At 32.7% G+C, this 27,236-nt stretch overlaps 2 protein-coding genes and 1 long non-coding RNA gene across 12 annotated transcripts in view; 1 reads left to right on the top strand and 2 right to left on the bottom strand.

The window, feature by feature from the left end:
- LOC143191021 (uncharacterized) overlaps positions 1-7,717 on the bottom strand; it is a 34,582-nt gene extending 26,865 nt beyond the window's left edge. For 7 of the 9 annotated variants that reach the window (XM_076395697.1, XM_076395674.1, XM_076395726.1 and 4 more), the window contains exons 1-13: positions 7,581-7,701; positions 6,783-7,057; positions 6,592-6,727; positions 6,228-6,536; positions 5,992-6,167; positions 3,776-3,997; positions 3,609-3,719; positions 3,383-3,549; positions 3,038-3,228; positions 2,827-2,978; positions 2,564-2,770; positions 2,167-2,509; positions 1,962-2,109 (exon numbers count right to left, since the gene is read on the bottom strand). In XM_076395697.1, the coding sequence (XP_076251812.1) occupies positions 1,962-2,109; positions 2,167-2,509; positions 2,564-2,770; positions 2,827-2,978; positions 3,038-3,228; positions 3,383-3,549; positions 3,609-3,719; positions 3,776-3,997; positions 5,992-6,167; positions 6,228-6,536; positions 6,592-6,727; positions 6,783-7,047 (2,427 nt within the window). In that variant the 5' untranslated portion in view covers positions 7,048-7,057; positions 7,581-7,701. Of the gene's footprint in view, positions 1-1,961; positions 2,110-2,166; positions 2,510-2,563; positions 2,771-2,826; positions 2,979-3,037; positions 3,229-3,382; positions 3,550-3,608; positions 3,720-3,775; positions 3,998-5,991; positions 6,168-6,227; positions 6,537-6,591; positions 6,728-6,782; positions 7,058-7,580 lie in introns of all 9 variants that reach the window. The other 2 variants (XM_076395690.1, XM_076395735.1) reach the window with 1 other exon arrangement.
- A 2,570-nt stretch (positions 7,718-10,287) lies between these two features.
- LOC143191262 (uncharacterized) overlaps positions 10,288-27,236 on the bottom strand; it is a 341,783-nt gene continuing 324,834 nt past the window's right edge. For both annotated transcript variants that reach the window (XM_076396172.1, XM_076396163.1), the window contains exons 2-6: positions 17,469-17,652; positions 17,251-17,405; positions 14,211-14,513; positions 13,962-14,153; positions 10,288-11,780 (exon numbers count right to left, since the gene is read on the bottom strand). In XM_076396172.1, coding sequence (XP_076252287.1) covers positions 11,504-11,780; positions 13,962-14,153; positions 14,211-14,513; positions 17,251-17,405; positions 17,469-17,652 — 1,111 coding nt within the window. In that variant the 3' untranslated portion in view covers positions 10,288-11,503. The remainder of the gene's footprint in view (positions 11,781-13,961; positions 14,154-14,210; positions 14,514-17,250; positions 17,406-17,468; positions 17,653-27,236) is intronic.
- On the top strand, positions 18,014-19,044 carry LOC143194263 (uncharacterized). Its single transcript, XR_013005283.1, has 3 exons — positions 18,014-18,130; positions 18,185-18,711; positions 18,771-19,044. It is a non-coding gene; the product is annotated as an uncharacterized LOC143194263 (long non-coding RNA).

A 27,236-nucleotide genomic window follows, 5' to 3' on the forward strand; every position in this document is an offset into this window, starting at 1 on the left:
AATTGAACGAATGGTGAAAGTTTGGTCAGTGACCGGATGGTTAAGTGAATGTTTGATTTTACATTTGAAACCATGGTAAAACGGAAAGCGAGCGAACAAAACATTATTAAACATTTTTTTAAATCTAAGCAGTGTTTTGTGTTACTTTCGGTTATTCCCGTGTTGTTGGAACTATTAAAGAGTTATGGCAAGTTTGGATAAAAACAATTAAGAATAGAATAGTCACGTGAAGTTATATTTTACATTTTTTGCAGAGAAAACACATTAGTGTACCTACTTTATCGGAAGGAAATTTCATCCTAACATAGAATAACAAAATTCGAGGATAACAAGAATCATCTGTGTTCTTTGCTTACAAGATATTTAGATTTTCGAAATCACAATATTGACTTAATTTGATGTCTGGTGAGGAAAAAGGAAACATTTGTTCTTTCTTAAGGACTGTTATTAATTCTGAAGCCATAGAATATCATTGTACTAAAGGTAATTCTAAAAGTTGTTAATATTTTTCTGTAAATTTTAGTAGTATTTGACCTCTGGTTAATTTTAGGTTTCATTACTAAATGCATTTGCACAAAGCACTAATAATCAATCTATTTGGACCTTAACTTACTTAATGCTGTTCAAATAGAAAAAAGTACAAGCGGAAATACAGTGATGCACTTATAAAGTCTCCGGCCTGACACAACACATAGATGGTGCTATAATTAAATTCATGTTTTTTAGTTAGCCCTAACTCTCAAAAGATGCGCGTATAAACTTGACAGCTGTCGGATCATTAGTTAAATTATAGCATTTTGAGTGAAGAAACTTGTTATTGTGAAAAAAAAATTGATAAAAAGGAATTTCGCGTGTTGATAAAATATTGATTTTTGAAAGGTAAAAATACAGTTCAAGCTTAAACTTGGCTTGATTCCGAGTTTCCGGACACTGTCCCAGGAAAATCAGACATCATGGATTGGTATGTTAAGTTTAGACGTGGTGAAATGAACACCGAAGACGGTGAACGCAGTAGACGCCCAAAAGAGGTTGTTACCGACGAAAACATTTTAAAAAATCCACAAAATGATTTTAAATGACCGTAAATTGAAATTGAATGAAATAGCAGACACCCTCAGATATCAACTGAATGTATACATCATATCATTCACGAACATTTGGGTATGAGAAAGCTGCGTGCAAAGTGGGTGCCGCGCGAGCTCACTTTTGACCAAAAACAACGAGTTGATGATTCGGAGCAGTGTTTGAAGATAATCAGGCATAATAAATCCGAGTTTTTGCATCGATATGTGACAATGGATGAAACATGGCTCCGTCATTTCACTCCGAAGTCCAATCGACAGTTATCCGAGTGGACTGCACACGATGAACCTGCTCCAAAGCGTGGGAAAACGCAACAGTCGGCTGGCAAGGTTATGGCGTCGGTATTTTGGGATGCGCATGGAATAATTTTCATTGACTACTTTGAAAAACGCAGGACTATCAACAGCGACCACCACATAGCGTTATTGGACCGTTTGAAGGGCGAAATTGGCGGAAAACGGCCGCATTTGAAGAAAAAGAAAGTGCTGCTTCACCAAGACAATGCACCATGTCACAAGTCAGTGAAAACGATGGCAAAAATCCATGAATTGGGCTTCGAACTGCTTCGACATCCACCGTATTCTCCAGATTTGGTCCACAGAGGCTATTTCCTTTTCTCAGATCTCAAAATAATGCTTGCTGGGAAGAAATTTTCGTCGAATGAAGATGTGATCGCTGAAACTGAGGCCTATTTTGAAGTAAAGGACAAATCGTATTACTAAAATGGTATCGAAAAGTTGGAGAGTCGCTATAATCAGTGTATCACCCTTGAAGCGAATTATGATGAATAAAAAAAACTAATTTTGACAAAACAATATGTTTTACTATAGTACGGCGAGGACTTCAATTGACCTGTTATGAACTATTTATTTAAATACCTTGCATTTCCAAGTGCCATCGGGAACATATTCCAATGGTGGATCCATACAATAAGTATGGTAGGAAACATCGCAATCATCGCAGAGTATTAGACGTCCTTCATCGTCCCTTTGACCACAACCTTCACAAACTGTACAATCTAAACACCTAAAATAGTTTTATGGTTAAGGATAATGATTAAAAAATATATCAGTTATTCAGTACCTCCAACCTTTTTGCAGGATAACTTTTGTTACTTTAACATTGACACAGTATGGATGATAACACTGTCCACATTGTACACAGGAAATAAGACAGCCCTCTTGATCAGTACCTAATGCCCCACACATTACACAAACATCTTGTGTTAATATAAATTTATCTTTAGCAGAACAGAGCACTAAACGATTATCTCCACCAGGTTCATCATCGCCTTTTCCATCTGAGATAGGTCGAGACAAACCGACACCCGGTGCACCAAATACACCTCTCATTTTAGCTTTGGGGCCTCTTTTCCTTCCAAAATCTATCCTCTGTCGTTTCATAAAGCCTTGTTTTCCAGGAATACCTTAATAAGAAATAATATATAATACAAAAAAATTAAATTTTAATTAAGATGTACCTTTACCTTTACCAAAACTGCCTTTAGGTCTTCCTGGTTTACCGGTGGAATAACTAAGCCTCTTTTTTCCAATTTTGCTTGCAAAAGGTTTCCCTTTTCCCAAACCTATGCTTCTGAAACCCTCTTCTGATGGAATAGTATCGAATTCTGACATGTCATCATAAAAAGACTCTTGAGAGGCTGAAAAATCACCAGGCTCATCTGTACCTAAAATAAATTAATAATGTTGAGTTAAATTTAATGTATGTGCTGGAAATACATACTTGATCTCTTGCTGCTTATCTGTCTCCCCGGCACAGAAGATATTGTCTTTGTCTTGCATGCGATACAAACATACTCATAATCTGGAGTACTCTCTTTTTTCTGTTTGTAGGTTAGCAAATCTGCTTCTGGGTCACAAGATCCATGAACAAACCTTATCAAAGTAAAAAGTCATGTTTGATTAAATAAGAGCAAATGCTTAACATAACTTACTTTCTACACTTGGTACATTGAATCATTTCTCTATGAGCGTGCGATCTATAAGCTCTTTGACATACTGGGCAGCAACACCCTTTATTCCTTTGCTGATAGCAGGAATCACAAACGGTATAATGCAAATGCCAGCGGGATGACAGTCCCGCCCCCGGAGTTCTAGACCCACAATCTCCACAGATTCTACAACACTGTAAAAAAAATTAGTGAACCAACAATTTTGTATACAATAAAATAGCGAGATAATGGGATGCTTTTGGAATGAAGCAACCTTCTTTCATAATGTGTAACTTGCCTTAAAATGTTTAAAGGGTTTTACCCATTAAATATACTGTTGCAACCTACCTTACATTTCCATCCATATTTTGGTACCGATGTAACAATAGGTCTTTGGCAACTGGCATGGTAAACTTTATCACACTGTTCGCATGTCATTAACTTGGTCTCATCACCTATCACACGACAAACCTGGCACATTCTGCATTTTCGACATTGCCATCCCGCTCTTGCACCTATATGTGGTTAATTTGACGGTTATGTTTACGTAAAAAAATAGATATATCTAGATTACCTGGTGTCTGAGTTACTCCGACACAACCCCCGTGATAATGGGCACCACAGCTTGAGCAATACACTAGATTTGCAATATCACCAACACTTTTACAAGTGCAGCAAACGGATACTATAAAAAATTTGGTTAGACTATATACATGGACTAAAATATAGATCAAAATATACCTTCACCGCGTATTGCAGCTTCGCCAAGATGGGAATTACAATACGTTGATAAAGAACTAAGTTCTTGTAAGGCACAGGAGGCGGTGGCACATGGAAAATGATACACCTTATTGCAATTCTCCACTTTGCAAGTTAAACTAGCACCGTAATGGTTACACAACGAACATTTTGTCGAGGAACTTTTCAATACAACTGGTCCAACGTTTTCCAATGCTTGATGTTCTTAAAACAGAAAATATGTAAGACACACAATGAAACTCTGGTTACAACAAATTCCGAGTTTCTAAGTGGAGATGAACAGCGATGATGACGATGAGTAAACAATTACAGCTTCTTGTTGCTAACTAATAGCCAACAACAATATATTAATTATGTAACTGCTATTCTCAAAAAAAAAACAGTAAAACAAAAACAAAAAAAAGTAATTTTAAAATAGATTTTGTTGATAAATTAATACCAAGTACCTAAATCTTAAATATAGTAAAAATATTTATAATCACGGTTCGGGGAAAGCTTTTCGTTTTGTTCGATGACCTTTTTTTATCAATTCTGCCCATTCTTTTTAACGACTTGCTTCAATTATATCAATACTACCACCCTACTTGGTGTAATGCTATATGTATTATATGTTTCTGTATAAAATAATATAATGTATTAATCCATAATGATATTTGTATAAAATATTATATTTCAGTTATTGTTCAGGACATCAGAGAGATAAATTAGAAAAATTATTTATTATGTTTATAAAATTTTTATATTTATTTCACAAAATACCGTTTTCATAACATCGGCCCTTTTATAACTTTATGACTGTATTTTGGGCCTCTCTGGCAGAACATTTTATTGTCACAGCGTAGTTTACTTGGGTAAGGAAAAACCCGCGTAAGTGGTTAGTAAGACTACTGGTTCCAAGAAAAGGTGATCGTAGGAAACCGTATAGTTTCAGAGTGGGTGTGGCATACACACCACCTTAAATAGAGTGAACCAAGATGTTCACACGCATTCGCGTTATCATTCACGACAAAACATTCAGGTAGTATTTAAGTTTATATTGGCGACTAGTTATTAGTCCAAATTTGTATATTAATATCGATCCGTATGATCGACTATAGTTCGAGTATTTACAGTATTGTATTGTAACTGTATTCGTAAGTAATATAAGTAATTAAGAAACAGTTTACATTTATTTATAAGGATACCCAGAAACTAATTGATATCAGTTTCGTGAATCACTGACATCTCCAAGAAGAACTTATTTTTGACCCTACTGACCCAGCGTTCCGGAAAATTATTTTAAGAATTAATCAAGTAATTTAACAGTTATGTCACTGTGAAATATGTCGGTCTACCTCGATATACCAACGACAGGCCGGACAAGACGAGACTATGTTTTAATATTGACATTTCTGAAACTAATACGAATAAACCCATTTTGATACAACTGTTGGTATATATATATATATATATATATATATATATATATATATATATATATATATATATATATATATATACATATATATATATATGCAACTGCAAGAAAGTTTTCATCTAGTTTCATCAGTTTTTTCTATCACTGCATAAGAAAATTAGTCTCAAACTTCAACAAAACGAAATACGACCACTTTTGGCATTGCTGTGGAAAATCTAGTGAATTAATTAACAACCTGGATTCTCGTTGCGAGCTAAGGAATTTAATGATTGCTCAAATGAAACAGTTTAATAGTGCCTGCTACACAAGCGCATATAAAAATAAAATACATCAATGATGTTCTTTAAGTTTAATAACACATATTGTATTCTATGAAAAAATCTAAATTAGCAAACATAGGCAAGACCAATTGAAACAGTGTATATAGTACTCTTATGGGACCATGTTCAGTTTCGCTTGATCCGTCGAAGCATGTTTTACATCGAATATTTATAATATATCAATATTTTAGAGCTTTTAAAAGATACAAATAAATATTCAAATTCACTTCATAATCAATAAATATCATTCCAAGAGCAAATTGTGCCTTGTCTATTTCAAAAATGTTATATATGTATATATATTATATATATACATATGATGCTGCTTTATAAAAGATAAGTGAAAAGTTCAAATATCAAATTTTAAAAAATGACTAACTCGCTTCTTGTTGAATCTTGGAAGCTGGTAAGGGTGAATCAGACTGCCGATTCAACACATTTAATAAAACTCAATTACTAACCTGTTCTGCTGACTCCATTGGACCATAAAGCACAATTCCTATGAACATAAAACTGACCAGTTGGTTCATATAAAATACTAATACTAGGTGGTTCAGTGTAACCAATAATGCTCAATTCATCTATATGTTCATTAGTTGATGTCATATTTCTTGCTTTACTAAAATTCTTCATCCGCCTAGAAAGCATATTAAATAAGTTCATATTTGAATCTAAAATTCAATTTTAGCAGCAGTACCTGCAAGTTACTGGACCTCTTGGACTTTTATCCCCAGAATCCTTTTCAGGAGCTTGGGGGGGGATTTGGTTATTTGGCTCATTTGTTAAAATTCTTTGAGGTGTAAACCCTTCAGGGCAGTTGAGACGTAACATTTCACCTTGTCCCAACTGACTGCGTTCACCCAGATTACAGAATGCACATACCTTGCCAGGCCAGGTTTCAGGGCCATAAGGATTTTCTTCTGAAGCTGCTGGTATAGGTCTTTCTCTTTCATGAAAGAAATAACCATCTGAATCTGGTAATGACATATCATCTAAAGATGAGGGACTAAAATGGAATTTTAAAATCTTATTTTGTTCAATACTGAGAATCCTATCACTACCTGATCATTGGTAGTTCAAAGTCCATTCTATCAGGCTGTCTCACACTTCTAGAACCCCGATATCTTGATAAACCTATAGACTTTGGCCGACGAACCCTTGGCACACCGCCACTACCTCTCTTAGGAGGTGGTTTACCTAATAATTAATCATACATATTAACTTAAAAACAAAACAAAAATAATTTACTTACCCCCTTCTCTTCTAGGCCTACCCCGACCTCTTTTGATAGCAAGAGGTTTACCTGTAAAATTAAATGGAGTTGGAAAATCATCTGCCATTGGAGGTGAAGAAGCAACTGAAGTTGCTGCTGAAGCCGGTCCAGAAGAAAGGTGCTGGAACGGCGATGTAACCGATTCATCCTGAATATCATCTTCATCGTCGTCTATTTCATATGGTTCGTGCTCGTCCAAATCCATTAATTCATTTGGATCTAAAGCCGAACTTATATCGTCCATTATCTACGATCTTTTGAATAAACAAATGTTAATTTCTCAATAAAATAAAAACTCTATTAATAATATATTTAAATAGTACTTTATAGGTAAATAGCTGAATAATGAAACAATTTAAGAATACAAAGTTGAGGTTAGGATAAAGTGTATTTGTATCATTTTAAACATTTATATAATTAAGAAACACATTAAATAAAAAGTGAAAGATCAAGATATATTGGTGTAAATATTACAAAAACTTTATAATTAAAGGCAATTCGTCTCTTCAAATATAAACAAGATAAAGAAAGGGTGTAGTTCTTGTTAGTATTGTGCAATTAGGTATATTAAAAATATACCGCCAAATTTTCGAACACAATTTTCATTACATGAGGATATAGATAAAAAATATAAGTAAAGATAAATAAAATAAATGAATTACAATTTGCCAAAATGATTCCTAAACGCCATGTCGACTATCTAGTTTAAAAAGACCTTTCATTAAACAATTTAAGTTTCAGGCCAGTAAAGAACATTATTAATTTAAATACACTTACTTTAGGTCATAGCTGAATTGGAACAACATTAACTGAACGAAAAATATACAAAAACCTATTTTATTTCTCATTCACACTCACAACACTATTCATACTAGTCTCAATTTTGATGGAAGAACGTAAACGTTAATTGATTTGACAAATAAACCGCTTCCCGGTAATCTATCGGTCTCTGTCATTTAAGATATTACAAAGAAGGATAGATAGTTTCTTAAAAAGAAGTTTCCTATAAGACTGAGCTACTGAACTAATAATATTTTATAATGGCGGAAACACCCTGTTATATATACAAGAATATATATTTAGTATGTATAAATAAACCCTTTTAATTCATAAATTAAAACTTAATATTGTTAAAAAATAAATAATATGTTAGAAAAGTTTGAAAGATTCTAAAATGTTTTTAGCGCCATCTAATGGAGGTGATTATGGAAATCATAGAAATATTTTTCAGTATAATTGTAAAATTTCGGTTATTTATGATATATTCATGTAGTTTAGTCATTACGATAGATACTATTACTAATTTAGATATTACCTTTATTCTAAATTTCATCTAAAATTTAAAATTGAATATTTTATAATATTATAGAATAAACCTGTATTAGGCGGTAAAAATGATCTAAATTAACAATTATTATAATACATTTATATCAATATATCAATCTTTATCATCAAATAATCATATCTTTATAAAACACTATCAAATCCAACAATTGTGGCCATTCATACGCCACCATAATTTTAAAAGGGAACATAGAGAATTTTCTTTCTTTAGGACATTAAATATTTCATTCAACAATAATAAAAAAATTTCCATTTTATCATTTGATACAAAAATACAAGTTGCCCCTTTGAAACTCTAGTGAGTTTTGGTCTTTTTTGGTGTTGCACCACTTGATTTCAATCTACTTGAAGTCGAAGACGCAGATTCATTTGCTTCAAAAGTATCTGTGTTTCAGTATTCAAATCTGTCAGTTTAGATTGTTTAAATAAGTATTTCTACTTACTTCCAATTCTTTTTCAAGATTGTAGTTTGGACAACCTCTGCTGAAGCCAATAATGAACTTATATGATCATGTTTTCCGTCTTAAAGGTTAAGCTAAGGGATATATGAATTTAATTAAATTATGTGCTTCAAGCACATTGAAAGACTTACTATTTAAATTCCAATTAGGAATAACATCTTTGTTAAGCAGCATACTTCTATATTTACAAACAAGCCGTTTTGTTCATAGAGCTCTTAGTATTCGCTTAGCCAGATAGTTGATGTCAGCTTTTTGTAATCTATGGCGAGATCTGATTAACACTTGTTTAGGCCATGTATTTATTTTTTGATTAATATTTTTGTTTGTTTTTTGAGAATCTGGTCGCTATCGTGAATCGCATTCTCTTCTATTTTGATGGCTTTCGAAACTTGTAGGAATATATTTTTTAATTTATTATTAATTAACGACCCAACAGCGTCTCGGACTTTTCAGGGTCGGAGTAGGAATATACTATAAATATATTTGTATATTGTAGAACGCAAGCATACTTGTAAAACTAAATCCATCACATTACTTAAAATATATAATATTTCATATTATAAGGTTAACGTGGAAGCAATACAGCTAGTGGGCAACACGTAGGAAATCAGAATGTTGAAGCGAACGAAACCAAACGAACTGCAAAAGGATCAGTTGGTAGTTAAAGTTAGTTAAAGTAGTTAAAATAGTATAGGTTTAGATAGGTGTTAAATTAAATTGTGTACATATAGTAGAATATAAAATATGTGTAGTAGATAGGTTAAATAATGTTTTTGTTTATTTTTATTTAGTTATTACAACGATTATTATGTGCATATTTTGTTTTAAAACATTTTTTTGTGTTAAACATCTAGGTTTGATTATATTTTACTTTTTAGTAAGTTTCTTATTTATTTTTTGAAGTTGGTTCAATTTTTTCAATTAAATATATTTTATTTTTCTTACTGTAGTGTTAGATAATTACTCAATAAATTATGCAGTTATTTTATTAAGTATTACAATGGGTAGGCCAAGTAAAGGTGCAGACCGCACGAGGAAAGGTATAATATTTGTATCGCTTACAATCTATCTTGCGAATTTTCTCAGACAATAATAATAGTACAACGATATGTGACCTTTTCCCGTCCCAATAGAAAATGAACATCCTTGCTTCTACATGTAAATCAAATAAAACCCATATCTCGTTATCAAACTACGAACCAATATCCTTAACAGACCACCTTCTTAAAGTCTTAAACAGGATGGTAAATACCAGGCCTTATTGGTGCATACATGCGTATATATAGCCATTAGTCTGTAGGTTTCTTTGGATCCAAAATTATACAGTGCAAAAAGTAACATATTAATTAAAGTAATAATTGGTAAGAAATTTAAAAAAAGTTTAAAAAGGGATTGTACTATTGTAAAAATATTACTCCGCAGACATCTACCAAATTAATAAATAGGTAAAAGTTAAGATACATAGTAGCTCGATCTATTGGTTATATCAAAGGAACTTTATAATTATAATTATAAAACTATAATAAATAGTAACAGACAATATAAAATAATAATATATTAGATGGCATTATATATTAAAAAAAAAACATACTGAGGACAATGACAATAAAACAAAGACATAGAAATGGTATTTTTATTTTAGAAGATTAGAATATTAGGGTAGAATAACAACTTCAATGTTTGTTGATATAATGCATTTATTTAAATATACATATTTTTGACACGGACGTCTTATAGAGCTTTGGTTATAACCACAGGAAAAATACATTTCTTGATTTTACATCATTTGAACTGCTTTTTATTTTAAATCATTACTAACGTATATGTTGGCTTTAATATGAGCCACCATTAGCACTAATTTGTCGCTACTACATATAAAATCTAAGCTAGAAGGAACTATATCAAATTTTTAGCTTACAAAAAATATGGTATCTTAAGATTTAGGCCATATTATTTTGATGGAATATCGAGAAAAACGTTATACGTTTGCAAATTGTTATATACAGGTTCGCGTATAACAATATTAATCCTAAAAAGCAATCTACAAAGTTTAAAATACAATTGGCGTGTCCGTTGGTTATGCAACAAACAATACTTATACTTAATAAATAACAGACCCAGTAATAATCCTTCAGTTATGTGGGATCTGAAATGTTTTTCGTTTTATACAAAATTCTAATACTTATGGACAATATTTTGAAAATATAATTCCTCCAGTATATACAAGAAGAAATTATTGAGTATTTTCCTCTAGCGAATATTATTAATTGTAAGTTATTATTACTGTTACAGTTAATATTTAGTGCTTTCTGATAATGGGCACAATTATCTTAATTTAGAATTAATGCTTATTTTTTGATTATATACAAATACATATACCATCACAACCTTTTAATATGATTGTCTCCACAATTATTCGTCTTACATTTTGGCAAAACAGTACGTATCTTTAGGCTCTTACAATCTAAGTAACTTTATACATGTTATATCATTGATCTGTATCAAGCACTACAATTCACTACGACTCAGCGAAATTAATAATCTCAATATATGAAAGCTTCTTAACAATCTTGTAATCTTTAATAGCTAACAATTGAATATTACAGTTTTTACAGTGTTGATGTATGGATTAGTTTCATTAGCTCGATTGGCTGAATTCTACATTTGATTTAGAGATATGTGACGGTAACCTAAGCAAGATCAACCAGTTTCTTCAGTATTCCCAATCAAATGAACATATCCAAGTGTGTACTTTTAGTTATGATAGATACGAAACAATCTAAATGGTTTCATTCTTTTTCGCAATTTCTCCCTTGAATTGACAGAACATTGACAACAATTCGTATGATTCACATTTAACAAAGATCCATAAATATTTGTCACAGACAGATATCATTAAGCATAGCTTTGGCTGTGTTCCAGAGCTATTCCGGGTAACTTACTACCCTGTTCGACCCAGTTCTTCAGTCTTCCGCGCAACTCCTCCAAACTTTTCGATTTAGCTTTGTTGATTCTCTTGTATTTCACGTCCTTGGGTTTCGTGACTGATCGGTGGTTGGACATGACTCTGTTGTAAGTTTTCACTTGGTTCGTGTTGGTTTTCTTAAGATCTCTGTCTCGGTCGTCGTCATCTTCGGCTTCTTCCGGACTGTGTTCTTCATTTTCGCGGGATCTAGAATACAATTACGTATAACTTTATATGTTTGGTATAGTAGCCGCGGTCATCATTTAGATAATAAGTATTGTAAGTCCTTTTATAGGCGAGGCCGATTTATAACCACAAATCCTTGTTAAAAATCGAATTTTATCGCTTACACAACGCATTGTGAATGAAATGGATTGAAAAAAGCCCTATTGTTAGAAAACAAAGAACGTTGTCGAATCATGCGGTGAAAATAGTTTTGACGATGTTTGCCATTTATTTTTTGATACTGTGTTTACAATTTTTTTATTATTTGTGATTATGATTTATTTGCTACGAGTGGTTTTAGTTATTACTGAGTTAATTTTGTTGTTTACTGAGAGTTTCTGTTAAAAGAAATATACATTTGTTTTTATATTTATAGATGGGTTGACAAGAAAATAATTTCGGGTATATAGTACGAAATAATGCTAACAAACAGAGTAGTGTTTTTTATTTTAAATGCATAATTTTGCTTATATAAAACCTTTGTTCATTTTAACTCTTAATATATCATCCTTCGAAAATAACAGTGGACTTATGTCATGACGATGTCGAATATTTTACAGATACGTTTTAAAATCCGAAATATTCTTTCTCAACTATTGCTTTTGACTCTTTTTGTACTCATATGTGCTTCAAGCGCATTTATGTTTAATATATTTATTCCACACCTGATGAACTTGCTTCACATTTTGTTTTAAAGTTTTTTAATTTAATGAACTAAACCTAGATAAACTCATTATCATTAAAAATTATCAAATATTTGACAGATATTAATAAATGTTCATTAATGCTGTCATAATGACAACACAACCGCCTATACGGAACTTTGAATTATTGACAGATTAAGATAATTATAAGACATGATTTGAAATTTTCTTGTGCCTGAAATGGAAGAGCAAGGATCAGAGGACATGTGGTTTCAGTAAGACGGGGTCGCAGCGCACACAGTTCCTTTAACGATTCAATTATTGAATAACGTTTTTCCACGAAGACTAATTTAGTGAAGTGGCGATTTAGCATGGCCAGCCACATCTCCGAATTTAACAGCACCAGACTTTTTTATGGGGTTTTTTAAAATCACAAGTTTAAGTGAATAAGGCCCAAACGATTCAACATCTTAAAGACTATATTCATCACGAAATTGAAGAAATTCAGACTCAGATGTAGCAGGATGATGATATAATTTTTCAATCATAACGAAAAAAAAAATGTAGGACCAAAAAGTGTTTCTATGAAAACCAAACTTACTTATCTTTTCTTTGAGCAAAGTTATAAGTAACCAAAATGGTTGAGGGACTTTTACCCCCCCTATTATCCTGAGGATTTCATTGGTTAATTGTTACTAGAATACTGAGCAGCTGTGTTTTGAAGTGTATTAGTATACTTGTTCTGTTGTCTTGTAAATGTTCGATTATGATGACAGTTCTCCAAAATAAGATATAAATGCCTCTTTGTAAAAAGCTCTCATCTTAAAAAAAAGTAAACGAATAAAGTTTTAGTCAAAAATATAAGTTTGGTTTTTAATTCTTAGAAGTAGGTTATTTTTCAATTAAAATTTAAATAAACATTAACAGTATTGTTCTAGTTTTAGTTGAAAGTCGATTTGCGTTTTATATTCAATTTGCTAATAACTTAATATTGTTGATCATATATGTCATCATATAGAGCTTTTGACGATCTTTCACATTTATCCAATATGATCATTCCGCATTTTGTAATTCGATAGAAAGATTACATTTAAAAAATAGTAGTCGGCTTGGTGGCGCAGTGGTTAAGGCGACAGGACGGTTCTCCTACTGTTGCGATAGTCGCGGTTTCGAATACTGCCGGGGCATGGCTGTACTTTATGCTTAACAGTGGAAAATCCGACAAGGAATAACAATCCCAGTCACACCAGCAACCAGGCTGGGTAAGACCGGATGTCTTCTGGGCAATCAGTAGGCTTAATACCGAGGACCGTGTCTCGGAGCCCACGTTAAACAGTAGGTCCAGTTTAGATAAACCCTTGTTGGTATAAATGAGATTTAAATAACTGCTTCTTATACTTGATTAAAATCTTGCACAATGTTTGGGACACCCGATACTACTTTAAAGAAATAAAACGATGGAAGCCTTTTCAGTTTTTCAAAATTTAATAAATATAATAAACGTAGAAGATGATAATACCTGTGAGACCCGAGAGATGGCACTCTGTAAACTTTCTCTTCTAAAGACTCCTTTCTGATCGGATCGCCCAGATGTTCCTCGTTCGATCCGATGTTGCAATTGGATTTTCCTCTCATAGCGAACGATTCGCGACGCTTGTTTGCCTCGCTCTTCTCCTCCTTTTGGTTATCGTTATCAGCGTCCTCCTCCACACTATGCCAAACAGATTACTAGTTTCCGATTTTTTTTAATGGGAGCGTTGGCGCTTACCTGTACACGGTCTCTAATATTTCTGGTCGTCTTAGATAGCCGTTGTTCCGTCTGCTGGTGTATTTCAGATTCGGGTCGACCGCGTCCGATATGGAACGCATCACCGTGACCCCATCACCGGTTAGGGATCGGAATTTCGGTATGTGATATCCGCTGTCGTATTCTACGTCCTCCATTACTACCGCGCTGTCTGAATCGTTCAGCGATTCCAGATCGGGCAGGCAGTATTCGATTTCCGTTATTTCGTTCTGGGGCAAGTCCAAGCCGTTGTCTACCAGCCTACCGGTAAGAGTTTCAATCAACCTATAACAAACAATAATATATCCGGCTACGAATAACTTTATTAAATTCAATTCATAACTTATTTCGGTTTATAAGGCAAAGCTCGTATTGGGAGTGGTACTGTCAACCGCTTAAGCTTAAAATATTCGAACTTTTGTATCACCATTATATATGCAAAAAGGTTTTTGAGCTTAATAAGCGTTATTTGCTAATTAAGTGAAGTTGATTGCAAATAAACTAAAACATTTCTATGAATTTTTAAGTACTTTATCTCATTTAAACATATTTATGGTAGAAATAGACATAATAACAACACAACAGTGTCGAAAATAGGTCACTTAATGGGGCAACTTTTTGTTATCTATAAGTTATAAGCATTTAATAATTAACACGTGGGACAAAATTCCCTCTACCATCTTGATTGCGCGTCATTTTGGTTGTGTGACGTTTAGCTCAGTTTCATAATTATACGTCACAAGAACGAGCAGAAATAGTGACAATATTTATTGAAAATAATCGTTCCATTATTGCCAGTCAGCGGAAATTACGTTAAAAATATCTTAATTGTCCAGTGCCTCACAAAGTCACAATGTATCGTTTAAATGCGAATTTTTGACAGTACGGTAAGACAGCAGACAGGCCTCGTTCTGAAGGAGAATGGACGTCGCGTAACACTGAAAATGTGGCTCTGGTGCGCGATAGTGTTGTAGAATCTCCAGAAACATCAATTCAGGGACGTGGTTCCCAGTTACACATTTCTGCACGCAGGTTAATGCCAATTTTGAAAAGTAATTTGAAAATATTTCCGTACAAAATTCAATTAGTCCAAAAACTGCTACCGAGAGATAATGAGCAATGAAGCTCATTTTCTTCTCAGTGGCCACGCCAATAAACAGAACAGAAGGTTTTGGGAAGCAGAATCCTCAATTAAATCATGAAACATCATTGCATCCATTAAAAACAACTGTATGGTGTGGTATTCATGGTGGAAGCATCATTGATCCTTATTTTTTTTTGAAAATGATCTAGGTGTTGCAGTTACTGTTACTGCTGAACGGTACCAAGACATGATTTGAAATTTTCTTGTGTCTGAAATGGAAGAGCAAGGATTAGAAGACATGTGGTTTCAGCAAGATGGGGCCACAGGACACACAGCTCATTTAACAATTCAATTATTGAATGACGTTTATCCATGAAGACTATTTTCGCGAAGTGACGACTTAGCATTATCCATATCTTCGGATTTAACTGTACAAGACTATTTCTTATGGGTTAAAATCGAAAGTTTTTGTAAATAAGTTCCAAACAATTCAATATCTTAAAGTTTAAAAGTTTATTTAAAGTATTCGTCACGAAATTGAAGAAATTCAGTCTCAGCTGTTGCTGAATGTCATGAAAAATGTCAATTAAAAAGAGCCGAAAGTGGCATAGCGAATCGCGGTCATCATTTAGCCGATATAATTTTTCAATCATCAATCATTTTCAATTATCTTTTCTTTGAGCAAAGTTATAGGCAATGAAAATGGTAGCGGGACTTTTGCCCCACGTGTTATCCTGAGGATTTCATTGGTTAATTGTTACTAGAATACTGAGCAGCTGTGTTTTGAAGTGTATTAGTATACTTGTTCTGTTGTTTTGTAAATGTTCGATTATGATGACAGTTCTCCAAAATAAGATATAAATGCAACGTGTGTACAGACATTGAAAAGTCTGGCGAAAATGCTTCAGTAACAACACCCACCAATGTTCAATTTATATTTATTTTGTTCTATATACCAGTTGTAGCGAAAAGTAATTTCCAGATTTTTTAACAGATGTCGCTAGGCCTAAGTATGCATTGATATGATTTGACACATATATCATTTTATTCTACTGACATCAAATTTCAAAGCTATATATGTTATATTTAGTTAAAGTAACACCATTATAGATTTATGCCTCTTTAAAAATATCAAGTTTTGTGCCTAAAAATGTGCATTACTTTTTTCATTTAATCAAAAGAAAAAAAAACGCTGAAAGTTATATTTCGCTGGTAAAAATTTACGGTAAGCATATTCTAACCTTAGAAATACGTGAGGCGTGATTTCGAAAACTCAAAAGTGGTGATTTCGATGTGTAAGTTAAAAAACGTTCTGGCAGACCGAAAAAATTCTAATAAATTTGAAAGATGGGAAGATGGGTTCCACATTAATTGGTCATGATTGGAAGTCTTTTTTGTATCGGATAGTGACGAGCGATGAAAAGTGGGTTTATTTTAAACACCCTAAGCGCGACCAGGGTGGCATGGTATATCGTAGTTAATAGTGATTGCTACCCACAACAAATGATTAATTTGAACCATGCATTGATCAAAAAACGTCCAGAATGAGCCCGAAAACACGGTAAAGTAATTTTACAGCACGATAACGCGACATCTCATAAAGCAAAACCGGCACCCTCGTAAACCTCGTACTCTCCAGACCTTGCCCCGTCGGATTATCAATTTTTCGCGTCAATGGAACACACAGAGAACGCTAGCAGAGCAGACAAATAAATTACATGAAAGATGGGCAGGATGTCTAGAATCAAATGGCCAATACTTTGAGTAAATATATCTTTCCATTTTCTTGGAAATTATGTAATTTTGTACATAAAAAATAATCACTTTCCGGTAATTAACCAAAGATTAAAAATCTCTTCAATTTATCAGCAATATTACACCGATAATCTACAAGGATTTTATCGATACCCTTCAGTTATAAATATAATAACAGTTTACCTTTGTTGTTTAAAAATGATATTCTCTCGAGTGCTGAGCATGGCCGCGATATCCTTCTGCTTCCGTATGAGTCGAGACTCGAACAATAGAAGTTTCGAGCTGATGGCCTTGAGCTGGTCGCATTTCTCGCGCTGCAATCTGGTTATGAACAGCTCCTTCAACAGAACGTTCAATGTTAACGGTCGAAAATCGTCCAGTTGCGTTCGCTGCGGACCTACCTGCATCTTGTAAGCTCGCCTCCACGCCATGATCTGTTGAGCCTGCTGCCTGGTCTTGGCGCGGAGATCGCGTACCAGTTTCCTGGCATCCTCCAGGCTTTCCACGTCGCTGTTCATCTGTTCGTCGGATGGATTGCTGTGGGGTTTCAGGAATGGTCTCGGTGATGAGCCAAGACTGCCTGACCTGTATAAAAAAAAAACAGTTTTAGTTGTTATGCGGGAGTCAATATTTACGTAATGATATTAAAAAAATGAATGCTGTTTTTTGAGGAATAGAGTTTTTTAGCCGTTAATCCAAATTAGCTGCCGTTAAAATAATATATTCTTTTAACTACTATTTTTATTTGGAAAAATCGCCAAAATTTACAGATTAATAAATGTGGGCAGTGGGTGGATATTATAACTATTTTTCTTCTCATTTACGATGCATACTATAGTTTATTCACAATTTTTTTACATACGTCATCAAGATATTTAATGTATTGCTTGCCGCAATTTGTAAATTCATTTTTGAATCAGATAATAGATTTCTTTTTATTTTATTCTAGTTAAAAGGGGACAGAATGCTGTCCGATTAGTTCGAACAAGTAAACGAATGAGCCTGTCAAAGTCGTGTGGTTGTCAGACGTATTTAAAATTCTTGAAAGCAATAGTGATAAGAAGTTATAACTCTAATCTATATTGTGGCTGTAAAATTAACTGTAGTTTTTTTTTAGAATTTTGGTGTATGTCAAAGCCAAACTGAACTAAAACTTAAAGTTGATGCGGCAACATTGCGACATTTTGATGTCACAAATTTGAGTGACATACGTACAAAATAATTTTGAACAGACTATATACTAATATAACATATAGTCTATCTTAAGTAGTTTTGTACATACGTCATCAAGATGTTTAACGTATTGAGTGTCACAATTTGTAAATTCGTTTTAGAATCATTTTATTCTAGAAACACAGTGCTGTCTGATAAGTTCGAACATCGAACATAATCGAACTAGCCTTCCAAAGTCGTCCGGTTGTCAAACGTATACAAAATTCTACAAAACAATAGTGATAAGAGGTTTTAAACCGGAAAACATTATTTTAATGCTTTGCTTGTTTTAATAAATTTCAAATCGGTGCTTGTTATTACTCTGATTGAAAATTTCGAAACCAGACAGAACAGATTGCGTCTATAATCAGTTACTTTGAAGATGAACTAGGTAACGGAGGCCTCCTCGTACCAGTAAAATTCGTTAGAGAGGTAAGCATTTTTACTGTTAAATGTTAATTTGATGGGATTTTTATTAAAAATATTTATAGCGTGTTGAAGCTGCACTGAACGTTAGTATGAATACGATTACTAAAATATCTCAAAATATGCCAAATATGATCTTGAATTCACCGAAAAAAAATTGTCCTCATACCAAGCGGGTAACGAGTTAAGATCATATTGATTTTAGCTCTATCAGAGATTAAATATATGAAATGTATAAAAACAGTGACTAGTTTTTCAATAAAAACATAATTTAATACAATTATTACTATAGGTAGTATGGAAAAAGTTAAATGTAAATATAATCAAACACAAGCCTAACCTACAAACTATTACAACTGTGTACTTAATTGCAGTTTTAAGTCCTTCAATAATATGTGCATTAGATGTACTATAATGTTAAAATAAATTATATTTGATAACAGTATTTTTGTTTAATTATTTTATTTAGATTAGAATTTTCTTGTATATCAAGGCCATACTAAAACTCAGTGTTCATATGGCAATATTGCGACGTTTTAAGGCAACAAATTTAGATGACGTATGTACGAAACAACTTTAGATAGACTGTACATAACAACTGTGAGTTATTTTTAGGCGGTGTACAATAGATGACGTATATATTCTGATGATTTTCTTACTTTAAAAATTCATCTATTGAGATACATTTGTGCGATATATATTAATCAAAATATTGTTCATCATTTTTTACAACTTTTTCCCATCTTTCGGACAACATGGCGATACCGTGTCAGAAGGCGTTATATCTGGTCAGTACATTGGGTACGCTTCGGTGCCATTTGCATGGTTTTCCTGGATTAACACTTCAGTGGATTCATCTTCAGTCACAATACACCACAACAAACTCTTCTTTTTTGGGCAATAAAATCGAAATGTTCCAAGGCATCAAAATAGTATTTTCAATGAATTCGTTTGTTAGTCACCTTTTCCTTTTGATATTTTCCATCACACGCAAATTTTTGGAATATTTTATTTATCAACTGCTAAGCTGTATGAAACTTCTTTAAAAGAAGTTTGAGCTCGCCCAATAAGTTGTGCAGTTTATTGTTATATAATTTTTTTTTGGTTCTACAGATTGTTCTTTATGATATTAAATTAAAATAATTAATATTAACATTTAAAAAAATATTAAAAATTAAAACTGTTATTGTCTGTAGTTACAAAATAGTAGTAACAGTTAGGTCATCCTTTTGTGAAAATGTGGAAAATCTTTCAAAATTAATTACTATAAATTATATTTCTAAGACTTAAAGAAATATAGAAGCAGATATTTGATGAGTGAAATTCCTTAAATAGCCTTATTTTAAATTATGAGTGAAATTGGAAAATTTAATGTTTCACAATATTTTGTGACATTATAATAAATAACCATCAATATTTGAATTAATTCAAAAATAAGAAAATTATTTTGTAAATTGAAGTAATTTTAAAGTGTATAAGCAAATAAGTGAGAGTTTTTGTTGTTGAGAGAGTTGGTTTGATATATTGAAAAGAAGGTAAAATGGGTCTATGACATTGCAGAATCTGTGTTGTAAAACGTAGTTATAATTAACAAGGTAAACCGCAGGACCGTTCGAATTTAGGAACATGATAAAAAATCTCCATCACGCTGTTGTTGCTTGAGATAACAAACGTTAACCGGGTCAGGATAAATCGCGTCAAATAACAACTAAAATCGCTTTTTTTATAGGCACATCAGAAACAGAGTTCTATATTTTTAACCTGTTTATTTTTATGGTCTTAAAATTAGTTTGAAATCTTGTATAGTTCAAAAAGCATCTATATTAGAAAAAACACTTAATTTTTAATTATATTATTATAATAATGCATTTAAGAGATCAAAGCAGAACCTAAAGCAATATCTAAAATTAACAATTGTTAATGTGTCAACAAGAGCGAAAACTAACAAAGAAATGCTGCCAAACTAACATCGTTCTTTCGACATGCTATTAGCATATTATCAGAAAGATGGGCTTTTTAAAGTATACGTACGTAACGTAACGTAAATGATGGAGAATATTTTTTCAGTATTTTGAAAATATCTGAATTTTTACCGACTAAATCGCATTAGAAGAAACAGGCGGCTGAAAGTTATCGAATGATATGTGGAGCTTATGGCAACCATACTCCATGGACTTCAACATATCAATACTTGTATAGACGTGTTAAAAGTCGTGATATTTACACAGAAGACAAAGAGCGTTCTGCACAGCCAAAAAAATGAAGATGAGGATTTTAAAGAATTATTCAATGAAATCATCAATGGAGATCACTATTGACAAAGTTCGACTATATGTTGTAAAACCGATGAAAACATATTTGGAACATAAAAATGTGAGGTGCACCAACGGCCGTGTTGTTCAGATTTTTTACAATAAAGCTTCAAAAATCATTTTTTAATTTATAGGTCATATTATACCTATAATATTTCTCAATGAATACCTTTTATTTTTGATTGACTGATAAACCGCTACCATTTTGATTGCCGATTACTTTGCTCAAAGAAAAAATAAGTAAGTTTGTTTTTCATAAAAAGTTTATTTGGTCATTATATTTTTTATTCGTTACAACTAAAAAATTATATATTTTTTGACATCCTGCAACACCTGAGGCTCAATTTCTTCAATTTCGTGACGAAAATTGTCTTTAAGATATTGAATCGTTTGGGGCTTATCCACATAAACTTTTGATTTTGAAAAACCCTATAAGAAACAGTCTGGTGCCGTTAAATCCGGAGATCTGGCTGGTCATACTAAACCGCCACTTCGCGAAATTAGTCTTCGTAGAAAAACTTCATTCATTAATTGAATTATTGAACGAGCTGTGTGCGCTGTGGCCCCATATTGCTGAAACCACATGCCTTCTAGTCCTTGCTATTCCACTTCAGGCACAAGAAAATTTCGAAACATGTCTTGGTACCGTTCAGTAGTAACAGTAACTGTAACAATTTGGCCATTTTCAAAAAAAAATAGGGACCAATGATGTTTCTAGCATGAATACTTCACCATACAGTGGTTTTTAGTGGATACAATGTTTCATGAATTAATTGAGGATTCTGTGTTCCCGAAAATCGACTGTTCTGTTTATTAACCTGGCCACTGAGAAGAAAATGGGCTTCATCTTCTCCTTCTTCTTCTTCTTCGTCTGTATATCTTGTTGACCACTACTTGTACTTTCTACAGCCTTTAATGTTTGAAGTCATGTGTCTTTTGTTGTTGGGATATCAGTGGTATTGAGCAGATTTGGGGGTGCTCCAAAGACACTACCCTGTGGAACTCCAGCCGAAATAGGTTTAAGTGTTAAGAATGCTTCTTCACACCAGACTAAAAATTTATGACATGTCGATTTTATTATCATGATGTATTTTTTTATTGTTTACGTGTGAACGATTTAATTCATCCTATTGTTCCTTTTTCATGTACCTCCGGTCTAATTTGCTATCAAAACTATGCCATTTGAACCGGAACCAATGACTACCTTTCAAAGTGAAAGAAATATCAGAATATGAAGTGCGACTTTATTATTATATTATTTTTTACTATTATTATATTAATTATTAGGGCATTTATCATTGGGTGATCAGGGATCATTGGTCACAATTTCAATTAACTTCCTAGTTATCCCTTAGTTTCACCAATAATGTAGTGATACCTTTGGATCATTTTTACGATAACATTAAAAACCGGATCTAAAATCTGTGGCCATTCAAAAATATAACTGTGCAAATATATAAGAGCTCATTTGAAAAGTCCCCTGCCTGCACATAGATGACGCTACTAGAATTAAATCCATATGTTTTTAGTTAGCCCTAATCCTCAAAAGATGCGTGTATAAATTTGACAGCTGTCGGATCATTAGTTGGTGAATTATAGCATTTTGAGTGAAGTAACTTTTGTTATTATGAAAAAAATTGATAAAAAGGAATTTCGCGTGTTGATAAAATATTGCTTTTTGAAGGGAAAAAATACAGTTGAAGAACTTGGCTTGAGGCCGAGCTCCCGGACACTGCCCCAGAAAAATCAACCATCAAGGAATGGTATGCTAAGTTTAGGCGTGGTGAAATGACCACCGAAGACGGTAACAGTAAACGCCCGAAAGAGGTTACCGACGAAAACATGATTTTAAAAGGCCGTAAATTGAAATTGAATGAAATAGGAGACACTCTAAAGATATCAACTGAACTTGAATATTTGGGTATGAGAAATCTCTTCCAATTGCTTCCTCATCCACCGTATTCTCCAAATCTGGCCCCCAGCGACTATTTCCTGTTCTCAGATCTCAAAAAAATGCTCGCTGGGAATTTTCGTCTAATGAAGAGGTGATCGCCGAAATTGAGGCCTATTTTGAGGCAAAAGACAAATCGTACTACAAAAATCGTATCGAGAAGTTGGAGGGTCGCTATAATCTGTATATCACCCTCGAAGGGAATTATGTTGAATAAAAAAAATTAATTTTGCCAAAAAGATGTGTTTTACTACGGTAGGCCGGGGACTTTTCAATTTACCTGTTATGTACTGAATTGAATCAATCGTCTGTATAAACAACAGTTATTTTTAATAGAAATTCTTTAATATATTCATGTATATGCAAAAATATTGTACTTTGTTTCTAGCTCAGTAAGGTCGATATAAGTTTATTCAAACATGTCGCAATAAATAACATTTACCGCAATACTGTTTATCAAAATTCGAATATTCTTTCTCATGATTAGACGAACATATCTATATATCAACGTAATGATCTCGAGCGCTTTAACTATACAATTTGAGTACGGCCGTTGTTGAATAGATTATTTATTACTTCAATTTAAGATCGTATATTATCGGTAAAAGGCGTTATTTCCTCGAAGCAGAATCTCCACGACTGCAATAAAAAGGCGCTTCGAGGGCAAAAAGCTCCACCGACCAAAACCATTTTGTCCCGTTCATGTCACATAATTCATTTTTGGTTCATTACCTCAACTTCCTTCAACAAACGGTAATAATACACGGCGTTTATCTAAAGAGATCCGGCACAACAGTAATATTAAGTCGGTTAGGTACAGAGGAAGGATGAATGTAAAAATGATAAAGTCGGGCCTCATAGGGCAATATATGGACCGAATATAATTAAGACGGGCTGTTCTGAAATGGTAAATTGTTCAGAAATAATTGAGGAAGAATCCTTCCTTTATTAAGTATATTAAATTAATTTGAAAGTAGTGTATTTTATATTATTTGAAGTAAATCTTTTTATTACATCTTACACCAGATATGTTTAGTTCAAACTTAATTTAAACATTAATTTATTACTACTAGTCATGGCTTTGTGGTCGAAATTCGACCACAATTAATTAAGCTTTTTTTATTATTTAATTATTACATTGTTACTAGTCGTTCTACAATTTGTCTTTATAATAACTTAAATCTAGGTATATAACTATGAGGACCCATCGGCCCTATCTCAGTCTCTGGTGAAATAATGTTTATATGTCACTGCTGTATTTTTTATTATATGTACTTCACTACACAACACTACACAAGATCAGATGGTTTGATTCTTTTGAGTCTGTGTCCTGTTCTGGTGGTATCCAAAAGCTACAATACTTCAATATTCTCATAAGAATGGAGTCTTTCCTCGTGCTTCCTGGCAATTCTCTTGATTTCTTGATTGACTGTGGGTATATGAAGGTCTCGCTGTAGGTAATCAGTCCTATAGTATTTGGGTGTGCCCATAATATCTCTCAGGACATTGTTCTGAAAAATTTGTATTTTGTTTATGTTAATTTTTGCAGAACATCTCCATAATTGAACTCCGTATGTCCATATAGATTTCAGTATTTGCTTATATAATAGCAATTTATTATGTACTGATAATTGTGATTTTCTTCCAATTAGCCAGTACATTTTCCTATATTTCAATTCCAGTTCTTTTCTTTTCTTCTCTATATGTTCGTTCCAGCGAAGTTTTGCATCAAGATTCATTCCTGATATTTAGCGTTGTTGCTATATGGAATGATAGCATTATTTAATGCTATTGGTGCTTGTAAGGTCTGATTGTAGGTGAACTGCACATGCACAGATTTACTTTCCTGTGTCCAATTATTTATATTGTCACTTGCCTGTTGTAATTTTCGTGAGGTTTCTTCACTATTGTCTCCGACAGCTATAATCGTAGTATCATCAGCAAATGTAGCCATCGTAATGTTGTCCATTTGTGGTATATCACAAGTTTAGACTAGATAAAGCATTGGCTCCGGTACACTTCCTTTTGGTATACCTGCTTTAGCTTCTTTTATTGTAGAGTAAACTTTTTCTTGTTTGACTCTAAACATTTTGGTTGTAATGTACGATTTTAATAGTTCGGTGTGTTATTTTGGTAACATTTTCTGTAGTTTATGAACAAGGCCTTCATGCTAAACTTTATCGAAGACTTGTGCTATATCTAAGAATATAGCTGGGCATACTTTTTTGCTTTCGTAGGCTCTTTTAATAATTAATTAAGTTAATCTTGTTTCTTTCATAATAGAGTAAAGAGAATAATTTTAAAATGATATGGCAATATCATTATTTATTTATTATATTTATTTATATTTAGTATTATAAATATTATGCGTACTTCTTATATAAATTATTCAATGCCAAATTATTGAGATATTTCAACACAAAGGAAGTCTTTGATATAAAAGATAAGATTAATTAAGAGAATACTATTAATAGCTTAGCGGTATTAACTTAGCGCTAATTATACTTAACGGATATTATATTTAATCTTTATCATTCAAGATTTAATTTGAAATTAATTAAACAAAACAATATCTATTATTAATAAAAATATCAAGTCGTAAAATATAATTCTTATATTATTAAAATTTTCAATATGTTGCTATATAAAAAAAGAAACAGAGGACATTAAAAGTAATTAACACCTAATTAGAATGAAATATTCTGATGTTTTTGTTATATTTTATAATCCCCTTTTTACCAACTAGGGTTTAAATGGAAATAGATATAACGAACTCCTAATTGGAATAAAATATTCTGATATTTTTGTTATATTTTATATCATTTTCTCTATCAACTAGGGTTTATCTAGGACTGCTTAATGTGGCCTTCGAACCACGGTCTTTGGCATTAAGTCTACCGACTATCAAGCGACCAACCTATAGATCATCCCAGTAGACATCCGGTCTTACCCACACTGGTTACTGGCGTAACTGAGATAATTCTGAGGAATTAATTCTTCATATTTTAGTTTGATAAGAAGTTTACGAAGGAAAATTAATATAAGTTGGGTTTTATGGAAATATTTTCATTTGTTTTGTATAAGTTCTGTATGTCCTAAAATATAGCATGTCCATAGGATAATGTCTATCTACGTTGGTTAATCTTCCAAGAGGAAAGAGGCTCGCTATAGAGAATTAAAAGAAAACTGTTATCAACTACTGTTTAAATTTAGAAATATATTAAAAAGATGCAACAAGTCAATTGATAAGTCTCCGAAATGACACATAGATGGCGCTACTAGAATTAAATGTATATGTTTTTTAGTTAGCCCTAACCCTCAAAAGAAGCGTGTAGTAATTTGACAGCTGTCGGATCATTAGTTTGTGAATTATATTATTTTGAGTGAAGCAACTTTTGTTATTGTGAAAAAAATGGATAAAAAGGAATTTAGCGTGTTGATAAAATATTGATTTTTGAAGGGTAAAAATACAGTTGAAGCAAAAGCTCGGCTTGATGCCGAGTCTCCGGACACTGCTCCAGGAAAATCAACCATCAAGGATTGGTATGCTACGTTTAGACGTGGTGAAGTGAGCAAATGTTTTTTATTTTCCCAAAATGAAGCTGACGCCGATCTTCAACAGATTTAAACTTAATGTTTATTCTTACTATTAATTCATCATCTAGTTCTAAATTATATTGAAATTAAGATATTTAAACATAACAAATCATAACGATTTAAATAACACTGATTCGAAACAAAAACAATTTCCCCATAACCGACAAAAATAAAAGGCAAAACCACTAATCCGTAATCGATTATCATCTGCTTTCATTACGAATTAATTACGTTATTTTAATAAATGACGATTGATTTACAGCTTCGATTCTAATTATTCGAAAATTCGACAGGGCGCATAAAAACTTTGTTGAAACGACATTGCTCGACGTAACTCGGGCCATTATCAAGTAGAAAGTTGCTGACTTAATGCTCGAGAGCGAGAGCAAAGTTTCGAACGTTTTCCGTGATGGATTCAAATCGTTTAAAGTTTTAATGAAATTATTGACACTGAGTTAGTCTCTTTAAATGGTAACAGATATTAAGGGGTTTCCTACAGATGTCTTTATTTTCTTTATATACAAACACCATCGCGTTATAAATAGACATAACAGGTCAATTGAAAAGTCCCCGGCCTACTATGGTAAAGCACATTTTTTTGGCAAAATTATTATTTTTTATTCAATATAATTCCCTTCAAGGGTGATACACTGATTATAGCGACCCTCCAA

The sequence above is a fragment of the Rhynchophorus ferrugineus genome, unplaced genomic scaffold (genome assembly GCF_030347505.1).
Source record: "Rhynchophorus ferrugineus isolate W39M unplaced genomic scaffold, kcgeb_rfMv2 rfM1, whole genome shotgun sequence".
NCBI lineage: Eukaryota > Metazoa > Arthropoda > Insecta > Coleoptera > Curculionidae > Rhynchophorus > Rhynchophorus ferrugineus.